Source organism: Scyliorhinus canicula, chromosome 3 (assembly GCF_902713615.1).
Source record: "Scyliorhinus canicula chromosome 3, sScyCan1.1, whole genome shotgun sequence".
NCBI lineage: Eukaryota > Metazoa > Chordata > Chondrichthyes > Carcharhiniformes > Scyliorhinidae > Scyliorhinus > Scyliorhinus canicula.
Genome location: NC_052148.1, coordinates 105,642,101 through 105,655,885, shown reverse-complemented (window position 1 = coordinate 105,655,885; position 13,785 = coordinate 105,642,101). Strand labels below are relative to the sequence as shown.

The 13,785-nt window shown below is 46.1% G+C and overlaps 1 protein-coding gene across 1 annotated transcript in view; it reads right to left on the bottom strand.

Moving 5' to 3' along the window:
* ppwd1 (peptidylprolyl isomerase domain and WD repeat containing 1) overlaps positions 1–13,785 on the bottom strand; it is a 34,032-nt gene that overhangs the window by 8,145 nt on the left and 12,102 nt on the right. The window contains exons 4-6 of the mRNA XM_038791040.1: positions 8,795–8,915; positions 5,468–5,915; positions 2,980–3,170 (exon numbers count right to left, since the gene is read on the bottom strand). Of these exons, the coding sequence (XP_038646968.1) occupies positions 2,980–3,170; positions 5,468–5,915; positions 8,795–8,915 (760 nt within the window). The remainder of the gene's footprint in view (positions 1–2,979; positions 3,171–5,467; positions 5,916–8,794; positions 8,916–13,785) is intronic.

The window sequence follows — 13,785 nt, the reverse complement described above, 5'->3', positions numbered from 1 at the left end:
GCTCCCCCCACCCAATCTCCCTATTGGAATTCCACACAAGAAAAAAAAAATCAAATCATATTTTCAAGACCTTGACACCCAACTGTCTAAACTTTAAGGGAATACAAATCAAGTTTATGCAACTAGTCCTCCTAATTCAACCATTTAAAATCTGGTATCATTCAGATACCAATTCCCAAATTTTGTAGTATCCCTTCCAAGGCATATAACTTTCCAGAGGTTCAGTGCCGAAAGAAATTGGAATGCTGAAAAACACTAGATAGGATATGGTCATGGTTCTGTGCAATAATTGCTATTAAGTCTCAAATGGACAGTTGACTCAGTTTAATCTTCTATTTTTTATAATTCATTCATAGGGATGTGACATTGACAGCTAGGTCAGCATTTATTGCCCATCGCGAACTCGAGAAGTTGGTGGTGAGCTGCTTTCTTGTACTGCTGCAGTCTACATGGTGTAGGTATACCCAGAGTGCTGTTAGGGAGTTCAGGATTTTGACCCAGTGACAGTGAAGGAACGGCGATGTATTTCCAAATTAGGATGGTGAGCAACTTGGAGGGGATCTTTCAGTTGGTGGCTTTCCCATGTCTCTGATGCCCTCACCCTGCTAGACGATCGTGGTCCGAGGTTTGGAAGGTGCTGTCTAAGTATTCTGGTTAGCGGGCTGCTTTGTGCTGGATGATGTCAAGCTTATTGAGTGTTGTTGGAGCGCTACTGATCCAGGCAAATGGAGAGTATCCCATCACATTCCTGACTTGTTCCTTGTAGGTGGTAGACAGGCTTTGTGGAGTCAGGATTCCTAGCCTCTGACCTGCTCTTGTAGCCACAGTATTTTTATGGCTAGTCCAGTTCAGTTTCTGGTCAATGATAAGCCCCAGGATGTTGTTATTGGGGGATTTAGCACGGTAATGCTACTAAATATCAAGGGACAATAGTTAGATTCTCTTGTTGGAGATGGTCATTGCCTCAAACTTGTGTGGCACAAATATTACTTGGCACTTGTTATCCCAAGCTGGACATTGTCTGCACTTGGATCTGGACTGCTTCAGTATCTGTGGAGTGACAAATAGCTCTGAACATTGTGCAATTATCTGCAAACGTCCCACTTCTGACCTTATGAAGCAGCTGAAGATGGCTGGGCCAAGGACTTGAAGCTGAGAAACTCCAGCAATGGTATCCTGGAACTGAACAATCACAACCACCTTCTTTTGTGCAAGGTATGATTCCATCCAGCAGGGGTCTTTTCTCCAATTCCCACTGATTCCAGTTTTGCCAGGGCTCCTCGATGCTGCACTCAGTCAAAGGCTGCCTTCATGTCAAGAGCAGTTACTCAACCTCACCTCTGGAGTTCAACTCCTTTGTCTACGTTTGAGCCAAGGCTGTAATGTCAGGAATTGAGTGACCCTGACGGAACCCAGACGGAGCGTCAGTGAGGAGGTTATTGCTAAACAAATGCCGCTTGCTTCTGATGCCAAACCATAAGGAGAATGATTTGAATATATGTCTTGTAGAGCACAAGTTTAACTTGTACTGAAAGCTTGTGTGGCTGAAGAAAGCCCTTAATTTGATCCCCACCAGAATTGGAAGTTACTATTGAGATGCAAAATAATCAAAAACACTTTCATTCAATGCATCTTCGTAATTGGGTCAAATTACCTGTTTGGATGTTGTATATTCTGTTCAATAGTGAATGAGTAGATTACTGATGTTATGATCTAAAATGCCCTGCCTGAAAGGGAGATGGAAACAGTTTCAACAATAACTTTCGGAAGGGAATTGGATACATACTTGAAACGGAAACTTTTGTAGGGCTATGGGGCAAGAGTGGGGGAAATGTGATTAATTGGATAGCTCTTTCAAGAGAGCTGGTACTCAAGATGGGCTCCAGTTGTGCTGCATCCTGTATCAAGACGCCATTACCACAACTGACAGCCAAAATCACTGCGTGGTAAATGATGCCAATCATAGTCTTCCCATTCTGGCGTTTCTTCTTCTATTCTGTCATCAGTGACACAGTCTTCATGTATCTGGGTCTTACACATCTCACCAAGTCCCTCTCCCCATGACATTTTATTTGTGAGACTGTTTGGTGGAAGAAAAATCTCAAAACACCAGTTTCCATTGACCAGAAACTGAACTGAACTGGCTATGTAAATACTATGGCTACAAGAGGTCAGAGACTCGGAATAATGCGGCGAGTAACTCATTTCCTTACACCCCAAAGCCTGTCCATCACCTACAAAGCACAATTCAGGAGTGTGATGGAATAAACCACATTTGCCTGGATGAGTGCAGCTCCAGCAACACTAAAGAAGCTTGATACCATCCAGGATAAGCAGCCTGCCTAATTGCTATCCCTTCCACAAACATTCACTCCCTCCACCACCGACACACAGTAGCTGCAGTGTGTACCAGCTACAAGATGCACTGCAGGAACTTGCCAAGACTCCTTAGGGAGCACCTTCCAAAACCACAACAACCACCATCTAGAAGGATAAGAGCAGCAGATACATGGAAACACCACCACCTGCAAGTCCCCTCCAAACCACTTACCATCCTGACTTGGAAATATACTGTCACTCCTCTACCGTCGCTGGGTCAATATCCTGGAACTCCCTACCTTAACAGCGCTGTGGGTGTACCTACACCACATGGACTGCAGCGGTTCAGGAAGGCAGCTCACCACCACCTTCTCAAGAGCAATTAGGAATGGACAACAAATGCTGGCCTAGCCAGTGAAGTCCACATCCTGTAATAATAGCTGGCTCGCCTTCTTTTCTGCTTCTGTATTTGCAGATACCCATTAAATTGAAGGTGGCAAATAAACGCAAATTGTCACAAACTATACAGGAAGGGAAGAGAAAAAAAACCTAAAGAATCATGTAATAGGAAATCAAATTTTCAATTCTACCACTATTTTAATCATTGCCAGTCTACTATTGCATTTACTTTGTGCAGTGTTATTTTCATGGATTATATACCTGTTTGTTTCTATATTTATTACTTTGATTCCCAGCATTGTACCATACAGCACAAAATGTCCAGTTTCATCAAAAATGATATTTGTTAGCCTTATTCCATCCACTTTTTCCAGTTCTCGTTCAACAGCCATACGCCGGCCAAACTCCATGTCAGGAAGCTGTGGTCTCATCTGTTGCAGTTCTGTAAACATCTTAAAAACATTAAAATAAAAGAGTTCCATTCATAGAGCACTGAATTCTATGACAGAATAATTATGAATGAAGATTCTTCATAAACTTTCTATGAATTCCAGACCTGGTGGAATACACTGAATAGATCTACAGCAGTTTAGGGGATGGGTCAAGCTTTACAATTTCCTTCCCACAGACATCGATGAAAATGGAAATCACATGTAAGCTTTTAACTTTAACACTTCTGGGATCTAATGGCCCAGTTAGGCTGCAAGTGCCAAGTGTTGAACAATGTTGGCAGAGCTGAGCTAGACTGCTGGTTTTACATCTTGCTGTTCAGAAAGGAATAATTAATGACACAGGCACAGGGCTTGCCATGTTAGCATCCAAATGTTTTCTTTAAATATACATGTTAGCAAAGAGCTGATAGGAAAATTGACTCTGTTTCATGACAGTTTGTGATAAAGTCCAGGAGACGACATGGGAATATTTTAGCAGGTATAGTTAAAAGACAGTGGCTGGAACTTTCCAGTGCCCCCCGCCATGGCTTTTGCTACGGCAGAGGCAGCTCGCCATTGGCTGCTGGCGAGATCTTTTGGTCTCACCGAAATCAATGACAATTTGTATAGTTTGCCAGTCCCACCTGCCAGAGAACCTGAGGTAGGGGTTGATTTTGACGGGACCAGAAGATCCCGTCGGCAGGAAAGGCTGTAAAATCTTGCTTGGTGCCAAGTTAAGAGTACCTTAAGGTGGCCTTACATTATTGGCAAAATGGAAGTGCCATCTTTTTGCAATTTTCCCCCTGGATGATACAAGATATTCCAAAAAAGCATTTCAAGCAGAGAACAAGAGCAAGGGCTACAAGTAAATGGTAGCTCCCAGTCTGTATGTAAAAATAAAAGCTCCATCTGTCAACTACTATACACCATATACAAATTCAGTGGTGCCCTTAATGCTATAACCTGCATACCACTGGAACAGAAACACGGAGGCAGGGCGGCATGGTGGCACAGTGGTGAGCACTGCTGCCTCACAGCTCCGAGGACCCGGCCCCGGGTCACTGTCCGCGTGGAGGTTGCATATTCTCCCAATGCCTGCGTGGGTCTCACCCTCACAACCCAAAAGATGTGCAGGGTGGGTGGATTGGCCACGCTAAATTGCCCCTTAATTGGAAACAGAAATTTTTTTGAAAAATAAACATGGAGGTGCTTCACACAGAACACAGAGATAAGAACTGAAAGAATCAGGCAGTTACTGAAGGAATGACTGTAAACATCAATGAACTCTTGAGGCAGGAAAGAGGGTTTGAGGGAGAATGTCATGATATGCAAACATGCAACCAGTGAACACTCAATAGGACACAACCAATGGGCAGTCAGGACACACAGAGGTGGCATCACCACAAGGGGGCATGACATAAACACTATAAAAGGGATGAGGCACTAACACCCTGCCTCTTTCCACAGACAGACATCTAGGAGAGTTAGACAGGGTTGATCAGCAGCATCACACCCCAGCACGTTGCTTAGAGCAAGCTGGTACAGTTAGACGGAGTTACTACAGTTAGATTAGCAGAGAGTCAAACTCATTTGAGAACTGTGTTAATAGTTCAATAAACACGTTGAACTCATTTCAGAATCTGGAGCATCCTCTAGTTAAGACTGCATCAAGTAGCAGCCTGTGTTATCCGAAGCAGCATAACACAACAGGAGAATACCAGCTTATAGCAGAAGGATAACTGAAGTCTTTGCCAGATGGAAGAAAGATGCATAAAATCAAAGTCAGGAGAATGGTATAGGCAAAATGGAACAAAGAACGTGAAGTTAATTCACTGATTACTGCTTGTAGCAAGGAGCTGCTTTAAATGTGTGCTTCAAGAGGCCCAACATCAATATCTGTCACTGCTGAATAAAATGTCTTGGGACAGTGGGCAGGATTCGATTTAGCCCAAATGCCCTCCTATGGCTGAACAGCCAACAGACACCGTCCATTTCCATACATGAAAATGGTTTCTTTGGTAAATATTCACAATCCTAATCCAGTCTGTTGAATGCAAGCTCACAGCAAAATTCTGCCTAAAGTTCAGGACAAAATTGGGTCTAAATTAGCAATCTCACAGTGGCTAATGACTGGCTGTTGAGAGACAAAGTTGAATTAAGGTTAGCTCAAACACGAATGCAGGCAGCTTTATGGCAGGTTACATCTGGGATCTGTACATGAATTGTTGCAACAAGTGGAAAAAGTGTTTCATCTCCCATTACAGACAATAATTGAGGGTAAAAAATGTTAGATTCTTAAAAATAGGTTTTTCACTTACTGTAAGGGATTCATCAAACACCCTCATGAGCTTTCCAGTCAAAAACCTGAAAATCCGTACTTTGCGGTCAGAACCAATAGTAGCCATTTTTTTCCCATCAGGAGAGAAAGTGATGCTTATTGGGTATGATTTACATTTTGCAAATTCATACAGGTCTGTATCTGTCTTGTACTCCCATTGCACATTTTTGGGGAACCTGTACTCTGTGGGTGGCCCAGTCCAGTATTCCAACATTCCTGATTTGTCAGTCGATACTACAACCTTGTAGACAGAATTTAAGTTAATCTCGGTGAGAGAACAACAATGCAGTTTTTCAAACACATGGAGTGGTTGGTTGCTTCCTCTGGCATCATATACAAAGATCTTGCCAGTGACTTTTTCCGAACAGGCCACAGCAGATATAGCATCGCCTGGTGAATAAATCCACCCACACTTGCCAGGATGGTACCTGTAAAAGATAAAGTTAATTTACTCATGAAGGTTATTCATGAAGGCTCGCCTTCTCAACCTTGTCCCTCGTCTAAGGGGTGGTGATCCTCAGGTTAAAATACCACCAGTCAGCTCTCCCCTTCAAAGGGGAAAGCATCTGGGACTGTGGCTACTTTTATCTAAAGTTAATTTTGACTCATTTAGTTCAATACTTCTTGTTGGTTTCTCATCTATATATTGATTTATTGTAGTTATGACCTGCCCACGGGCAGGTCCTCTGATCATTTCTCCACAATTTATGGAGCTTTATTCAGTTGCCCATAAAGACACTCACATTTTCAATTTCAACGAGCAATGCTGCAGTGAGTAACGCACCTCCCGACTCTCAAAGCCTGGCCATCATCTATAAAGCACAAGTCTAGGGCGGGATTCTCCCCTATCCGGCGTGACGGGGGGTCCTGGCTTAGGGGAGTGGCGCCAACCACTCCGGGGTTGGGCCTCCCCAAAGGTGGGGAATTCTCCGCACCTTTGGGGGCTAGCCCCGCGCCGGAGCGGTTGGCACCAGAAGACTGGCGCAAAAAACCGGCGCCAGCGGCCTTTCAGGCCCGCCGCCCGGCAGCGGGGCTGGCCGAAAGGCTTTCGCCGGTTGGCGCATGCACCGTCGGTGACGTCACCACCGGCGCATGCGCGATGTGAGTTTCTCTTCCGCTTCCGCCATGGCGGCGGCGGTTGGAGAAAGAGTGCACCCAGGGCACTGGCCCAGAGTCTGAGCGGGGGGCCCCGATCGTGGGCCTGGCCACCGTGGGGGCACCCCCCGGGGTCCGATCGCCCCCCCCCCCCCCCGGACCCGGCACCAATCCCGCCGCCACCAGAGTTGGTTCAAACCTCGGCGGCAGGAGACGCCTCCCAGCGGCGGGACTTCGGCCCATCTGGGCCGGAGAATCACCGCAGGGGCCTCTCCGATCGGAGTGGCGAGATTCCCGCCCCCGCCACTTCCTGAGTGGCGGAGAATCTCTGCCACGGCGGGGCGGGATTTTCGGCGGCCCCAGGCGATTCTCCGACCCTGCTGGGGGTCGGAGAATTTTGCCCCAGGAATGTGATAGAATATTTATTCTCCACTTGTCTGGATGAACTCCAACAACACTCAAGAAACTCTACATCGTCCAGGACAAAGCAGCCCGCTTGATTGGCCCCCCATTCACAAACATTCACTCTCTCCACCACCGACATACAGTAGCAGCAGTGTGTATAATCCACAAGATGCACTGCAGCAACTTACCAAAGTTCCTTCGACAACACTTGCCAAGCCCACAACCTCAACAACCTACAAGGAAAAGGGCAGCCAAGACACTTGCAAGTTTCCCTCCATATCAGATACCATCCGACTTAGAACTATATCGCTGTTCCTTTATTGGCAGTCGGTCAAAAGCCTGGAACTGCCTCCCTAACAGCACAGTGGTTACCTACACCAGATAAAATGCAGGAGTTCAAAAAGGTGTTTTATTATCCCTTTCCCAAGAAAAATTAGGGATGCTAAACAATAAATGCTGGCCTTGTCAGCGAAGCTCACATTGCATGAAAAAATAAAATATAAGACTAGGGAAAAGACTACAGGAGGTTGGTTCCTGTTGCCTTCTTCATGTGTGTTTAAAGAAACACAAGTTCTCTATCATTACCAGAATTTGCTGTCCAAAACAATGGAAGCAGTGGCTGTGGTCTGAAATTATTGAATCGGGAAGGTTTTAGGTGCCTAATCAAAGATGCTATGTTGAACCTCTAGCTTCACTGGGACAGCGTAAACGGCCAAAGGAAGAAAGGTCAGAATGGAAGTGAGAAGAATTAAAACAGCAAGCAGCTCAGGTTCACGTTTGTGGACTGAATCGAAGTATTCAGTAATCAGCCAATCTGCATTTGATGTAAAGGAGGCTGCATCATGAGCAACAAAAACAATAAATTAAATTGAAAGAAAATATTGTTTCACTGGGAAGGAATGTTTGGGGCGGTACAGCAGAAAGTTAAAAGGGCAAGTGTCACATCTTGCGTGCTTGCATGGGTTAGTGCAGGTGCGGGTGGTTGAGGAATGGACCAGGGTTTTGTGGAAAGCCCCTTCAGAACGCTAAAGGCAGAGGGGATGATGCACTTGGAGGTGGCATTATGCTGGAGGTTATGGCAATATTAATGTGGAGGACGCTGGGGTCGATGAGGACAAGGGATCCTTTGGTGGTCCAGGGAAGGGATGAGTCTCGAAGTAGGAAAATGTGACAGCCAAGGTAGAGTACCCCATCAAACATAATAATGCAGAATCCTGCGTTAACGAAAAAGGAAAACGTATTGGAAGAATTGATGTGGAATGCAGCATTAAGTGAATGGATGTGATGAATATGGAAAAACTGGGAGAATAGTATGGAGTCCTTAGCACAGGTGGGGTGACATTTTGGCCACTTAAGGAGAGATATACATTCATTGGAAGAAGTTCACAGAAGGTTCACTAAGCTGATTCCGAGGACGAACGTATTGCCTTATGAGGAAAGGTTCAGCTTCTGTTCTAATTGGTGTTTAGAAGAATGAGAGGTAATCTTATTGAAACATGTATTCAAGGCCGAGTTAGACTGACTTTTGACCTACAAGGGAACCAAGGGTTATTGGAGAGCAGACAGGTAAGTTATGAATGCTCACCGTGACCAATTTCATGAAACAATGGCTCCATTTCATCATTATTCTTTAAAAAGTGCACTGGTGGCTATTAATACTTCTTATTTAAAAACAGCAATTTTATCGAACATCAGGAAATGTATGCCATGTTGAGTTGTGCAATTTCAGTTTCATAGCATTAATATACTACCAAATGCATTGCTCCAAACAGGGAAAAAAAACAATGCTTAATTGTTCATTCCTTACCCTAATTTGAGCATGTTAATCATATCAAAGTTCACTACGTCAAAAATCTTCATTGCCTGGTCATCACCAACAGAACAGAACAGAGCTCCTTCTGCACTAACACAGATAGATTCAATAACTCCTGCATTTAAAAAAAAAAGAAATACAAATGAGCCTGCAATACTATCATGTAACATTCACTAAAGTCTTTCTGCAGCTTTTCATTGATTTTTCTTGTACATACTACTGATAATTTCATAATATGGAGATGCCGGCGTTGGACTGGGGTGAGCACAGTAAGAAGGCTTACAACACCAGGTTAAAGTCCAACATGTTTGTTTCAAACACTAGCTTTCGGAGCACTGTATACCTCGTCATTCACCTGAGGAAGGAGCAGTGCTCCGAAAGCTAGTGTCTGAAACAAACATGTTGGACTTTAACCTGGTGTTATAAGACTTCTTACGATAATTTCATAAGATTAGTTATTTTTAAAAGCATGTTTCAACTCAGCCCAACATTAGTTGCCACTCTAGGGATTTAGTTCTAAATTTGCCTTATACCAGTTTGAACTTGTGTGCATAATCTTTGTCCAGTTTATGAATATTATCTCAAACTAAATGGCAAGAACATAAGACCTTGGAGCAAGAGTAGGCAATACAGCACCTCAAGACTGCTCCACCGTTCAATATCATAGCTGGTCTTTGGCCTCAACTCCACTTTACTGCCCAATCCCCACATCCCCTGAGCCCCTTGGTGCCCAAAACTCTTGGCGATCCAAGTTGAATATATTCAATAACTTAACATACACAGCCTTCTAGGGTTGACAATTCCAAAGATTCACAGGCCACAAAGTGAAGAAATGTCTCCTTAACTCAGTCCTAAATGGCAAGCTGAGGCTATGTCCCCCAGTTTTAAAATCTCCTGGCAGGGGGAAACAGCCACTCAGAAGTGATCTTGTCAAGCACTCTTGGAATCGTATGGGTCAATAAGATCACCTCTCATCTAAACTCCAGAGTATAGACCCATTTTTCTCAATCTTGATTAATAGGACAGCTCTCTCATTCCAGGAATCAATATCATGAATCTTTGCTGCAAAGGGTGGCTAGGCAGAAGCTGGTCGACTCCATACTGGAGGTAGACCATAAATACTCCGAGGCCCCGACTGTAGAACTCCTGGCGGAGAGAAAAGAATTACAAAGGAACTTTGACCTGCTCTCCACCAGGAAAGCAGTACACCAACTCCGCCAGGCACGCGGGGCCCTATACGAACACGGAGACAAAGCCAGCCGCCTGTTGGCCCACCAGCTGAGAAAGCAGGCAGCCAGCAGAGAAATTGCGCAAATCAGAGATACCAGAGGCACGTTGGAAACAGAACCAGAGAGGATTAACAAAACCTTCAAGGCCTTCTACCAAGAGCTGTACACCTCAGAGCCCCCAACGGGGAAGGCTGGGATGAACCGGTTTCTTGACGGACTGAACATACCAGTTGTGGGAGAGGGCAGAAAACGGGATCTGGAAGCACCACTAGCACTGGGAGAGATCATGGAGAGCATTAGCTCCATGCAGGCGGGGAAGGCGCCGGGACCGGACGGATTCCCGGCGGACTTCTACAAAAAATTTGCGACAGCGCTGGCCCCGCACCTGCGGGAGATGTTCACAGACTCGCTAGCTAGGGGCACGTTGCCACCCACGTTAGCACAGGCCTCAATCTCGCTGATACCTAAGAAAGACAAAGACCCAACGGAATGTGGGTCATACAGACCCATATCTCTGCTGAATGCAGACGCCAAAATACTGGCCAAAATCCTAGCCAAAAGGCTAGAAGACTGTGTACCTGAGGTGGTCACAGAGGACCAGACGGGCTTTGTCAAAGGTAGACAGCTGACCGCGAACATCAGGCGCCTGCTGAACGTGATAATGACCCCCTCCGGGGAGAGAACACAAGAGGTGATCGTCTCCCTGGACGCAGAAAAGGCCTTCGACAGAGTCGAGTGGAAATACCTCATAGAGGTACTGGAGCGGTTCGGGCTTGGAACAGGGTTCACCGCTTGGGTAAAGCTCCTGTACAACGCTCCCATGGCGAGTGTACAGACCAACAATACCAATTCCCAATACTTCCAGCTGCACAGGGGCACCAGACAAGGATGTCCACTGTCCCCGCTGCTGTTCGCACTAGCAATTGAACCGCTAGCAATCGCGCTCAGGGCAGCAAAAAATTGGAGGGGGATCCGAAGGGGAGGTAGAGAGCACAGAGTCTCACTCTATGCGGATGATCTGCTCCTCTATATCTCGGACCCACAAAGCAGCATGGACGGAATCATCGCGCTCCTGAAAGAGTTTGGAGCCTTCTCGGGCTACAAACTCAACATGAGCAAAAGTGAGATCTTCCCAGTACACCCGCAAGGGGGGGGGGGGGGCAGCACTAAAGGGGCTGCCGTTCAAACAAGCCCGACATAAATTCCGCTACCTGGGGATCCAAATAGCCCATGACTGGAAAGGGATCCACAAATGGAACCTCACCAGCCTGACGGAGGAAGTTAAAAAGGACCTGCAAAGATGGAACACACTCCCGCTCTCCCTCGCGGGGAGAGTTCAGACGATCAAAATGAACGTACTGCCCAGGTTCCTCTTCCTGTTTAGATCCATTCCGATCTACATCCCCAAGGCCTTTTTCAAAGCGCTGGACAAACTCATCATGGCGTTCGTATGGGGGGGTAAAAATGCTAGGATCCCAAAGAAGGTCTTACAAAAAACAAAAACCAGGGGAGGGTTAGCCCTCCCGAATCTACAATTCTACCACTGGGCAGCAACAGCCGAGCGAGTAAGGGGATGGATCCAGGAGCCAGAAGCTGAGTGGGTGCGTGCGGAGGAGGCCTCCTGCATGGGAACCTCCCTCCGGGCCCTCGCCACGGCAGCACTCCCATCCCCACCCAAAAAACACTCCAGCAGCCCAGTGGTGACAGCCACCCTCCAATCCTGGAACCAACTGCGGCAGCAACTTGGCCTGACCAAAATGTCGAACAGGGCTCCCATCTGCAACAACCATAGGTTCAAACCAGCACTGACCGACGCCACCTTCAAAAGGTGGAGGCAGGACGGGGGGACACTGACAGTCAGGGACCTATACACGGACGACAGGATCGCAACACTGGACGAACTGACAGAGAAATTTCAGCTAGCTGGGGGGAACGAGCTACGGTACCTGCAGCTCAAAAACTTCCTACGAAAGGAGACAAGGACGTACCCACAACCGCCACGACAGACACTACTGGAAGACCTACTGGACGCAAGTATCCTAGAGAAAGGGAACTGTAGTGACATGTATGACCGACTGGTAGATAGGGACGACACCGTACTGGACGCAACAAGGAGGAAATGGGAGGACGACCTGGGGATGGAGATCGGGTGGGGACTCTGGAGCGAAGCACTGCATAGGGTCAACTCCACCTCCACGTGCGCAAGGCTCAGCCTGACGCAACTAAAAGTGGTACATAGAGCCCACTTAACAAGAACCCGTATGAGTAGGTTCTTCCCGGAGGTGGAAGACAGATGTGAACGGTGCCAAAGAGGCCCGGCCAACCACGCCCACATGTTCTGGTCTTGCCCCAGACTCGTGGAGTACTGGACAGCCTTCTTCGAGGTTATGTCCAAAGTGGTGGGAGTGAGGGTGGAGCCATGCCCGATAGTGGCGGTCTTCGGGGTTTCAGAACAGCCAGATCTATTCCTGGGGAGGAGGGCGGACGCCCTTGCCTTTGCCTCCCTGATCGCCCGCCGTAGAATCCTGTTTGGCTGGCGGTCAGCAGCACCGCCCAGAGCTGCGGACTGGCTGTCCGACCTCTCGGAATCTCTCCAAATGGAGAAAATCAAATTTGCCATCCGAGGGTCGGACGACGGCTTCCACAGAACGTGGGAGCCATTCATGCAACTGTTCCGGGACCTATTTGTGGCCAATGTACAAGAGGAAGAATAGTCGGGGGAAGGTAGGGGGAGGGGGGGGCTACAGGTTCGTTACGGGGGTTCGATGGCTAGCTAAGGCCCAAAACCAAACTAAATAAACATGTTGGGGGGGGGGGGGGGGCAGTTACTACTACGAAGATGCTTACCTGTAAATATGTATGTTAATTTTTGCGTGTTTGTTTTTTTTTTCTCTCTCTCCTAACAATTTGTAATTTGTTCAATATAAAATATGAAAACTGAATAAAAACATTTATTAAAAAAAAAATGAATCTTTGCTGCAAATATATTAGTCCCTGGTCAATATTGTGTGCAGTACTCCATTGTGGTCTCACCCCAGCCCTGTACAGCCTTCTCCTTATACTTCAGCCACCTTGCAATAAACATTACATTCAATTCTACCTAAATACTTGCTGCACCTTCATATTAACTCTCTATGTTTTGTTTACAAGGGCATCTAAATCACTAAAGACATTTAGCAGTTTCTCAACAATTAAAAAAAAATCTGTTTCCTATCCTTCCTATCAAGGTGATTTATAGTATTTTTAAAAAACTATATTGGTATAGTGTATTTTTATCAGCGACTAACCCATTTGGAAGTCCATGTACACCATGTTAACCATATTATGCTCATCAACCTCTCGGTTAGCTCATAAATAAAACTCAAGCAAGTTAGTTAAACATTATTGCCCATAACAAATTCATGCCAGCTTTCCTTAACCAATCCACGTTTGCCCAGGTGACTGTTAATTTGTCCTGGATTATCGTTTCTAAAAGCTTTCCCACCACCAAAGTTTAAGTGACTCATCTGAAGTTGGTGGATTTACCTCCACACCATGTTTTTGAACAAACGTATCGCTTTCAATTCTTCAAACCTCTGGCACCACTACCTTATTCAAGAAGGATTGGAAGATTATGACCAGTACCTCTACAATTTCTACCCTTACTTCTCTCAGTATCCTTGGATGCATCTCATTTAGTCCTGGTAACTTATCAACTTTAAGAATAGCTAGGTTTTCTATGGTTTTGTAGCACCTTCTCCCTTGGCAAAGACAAAT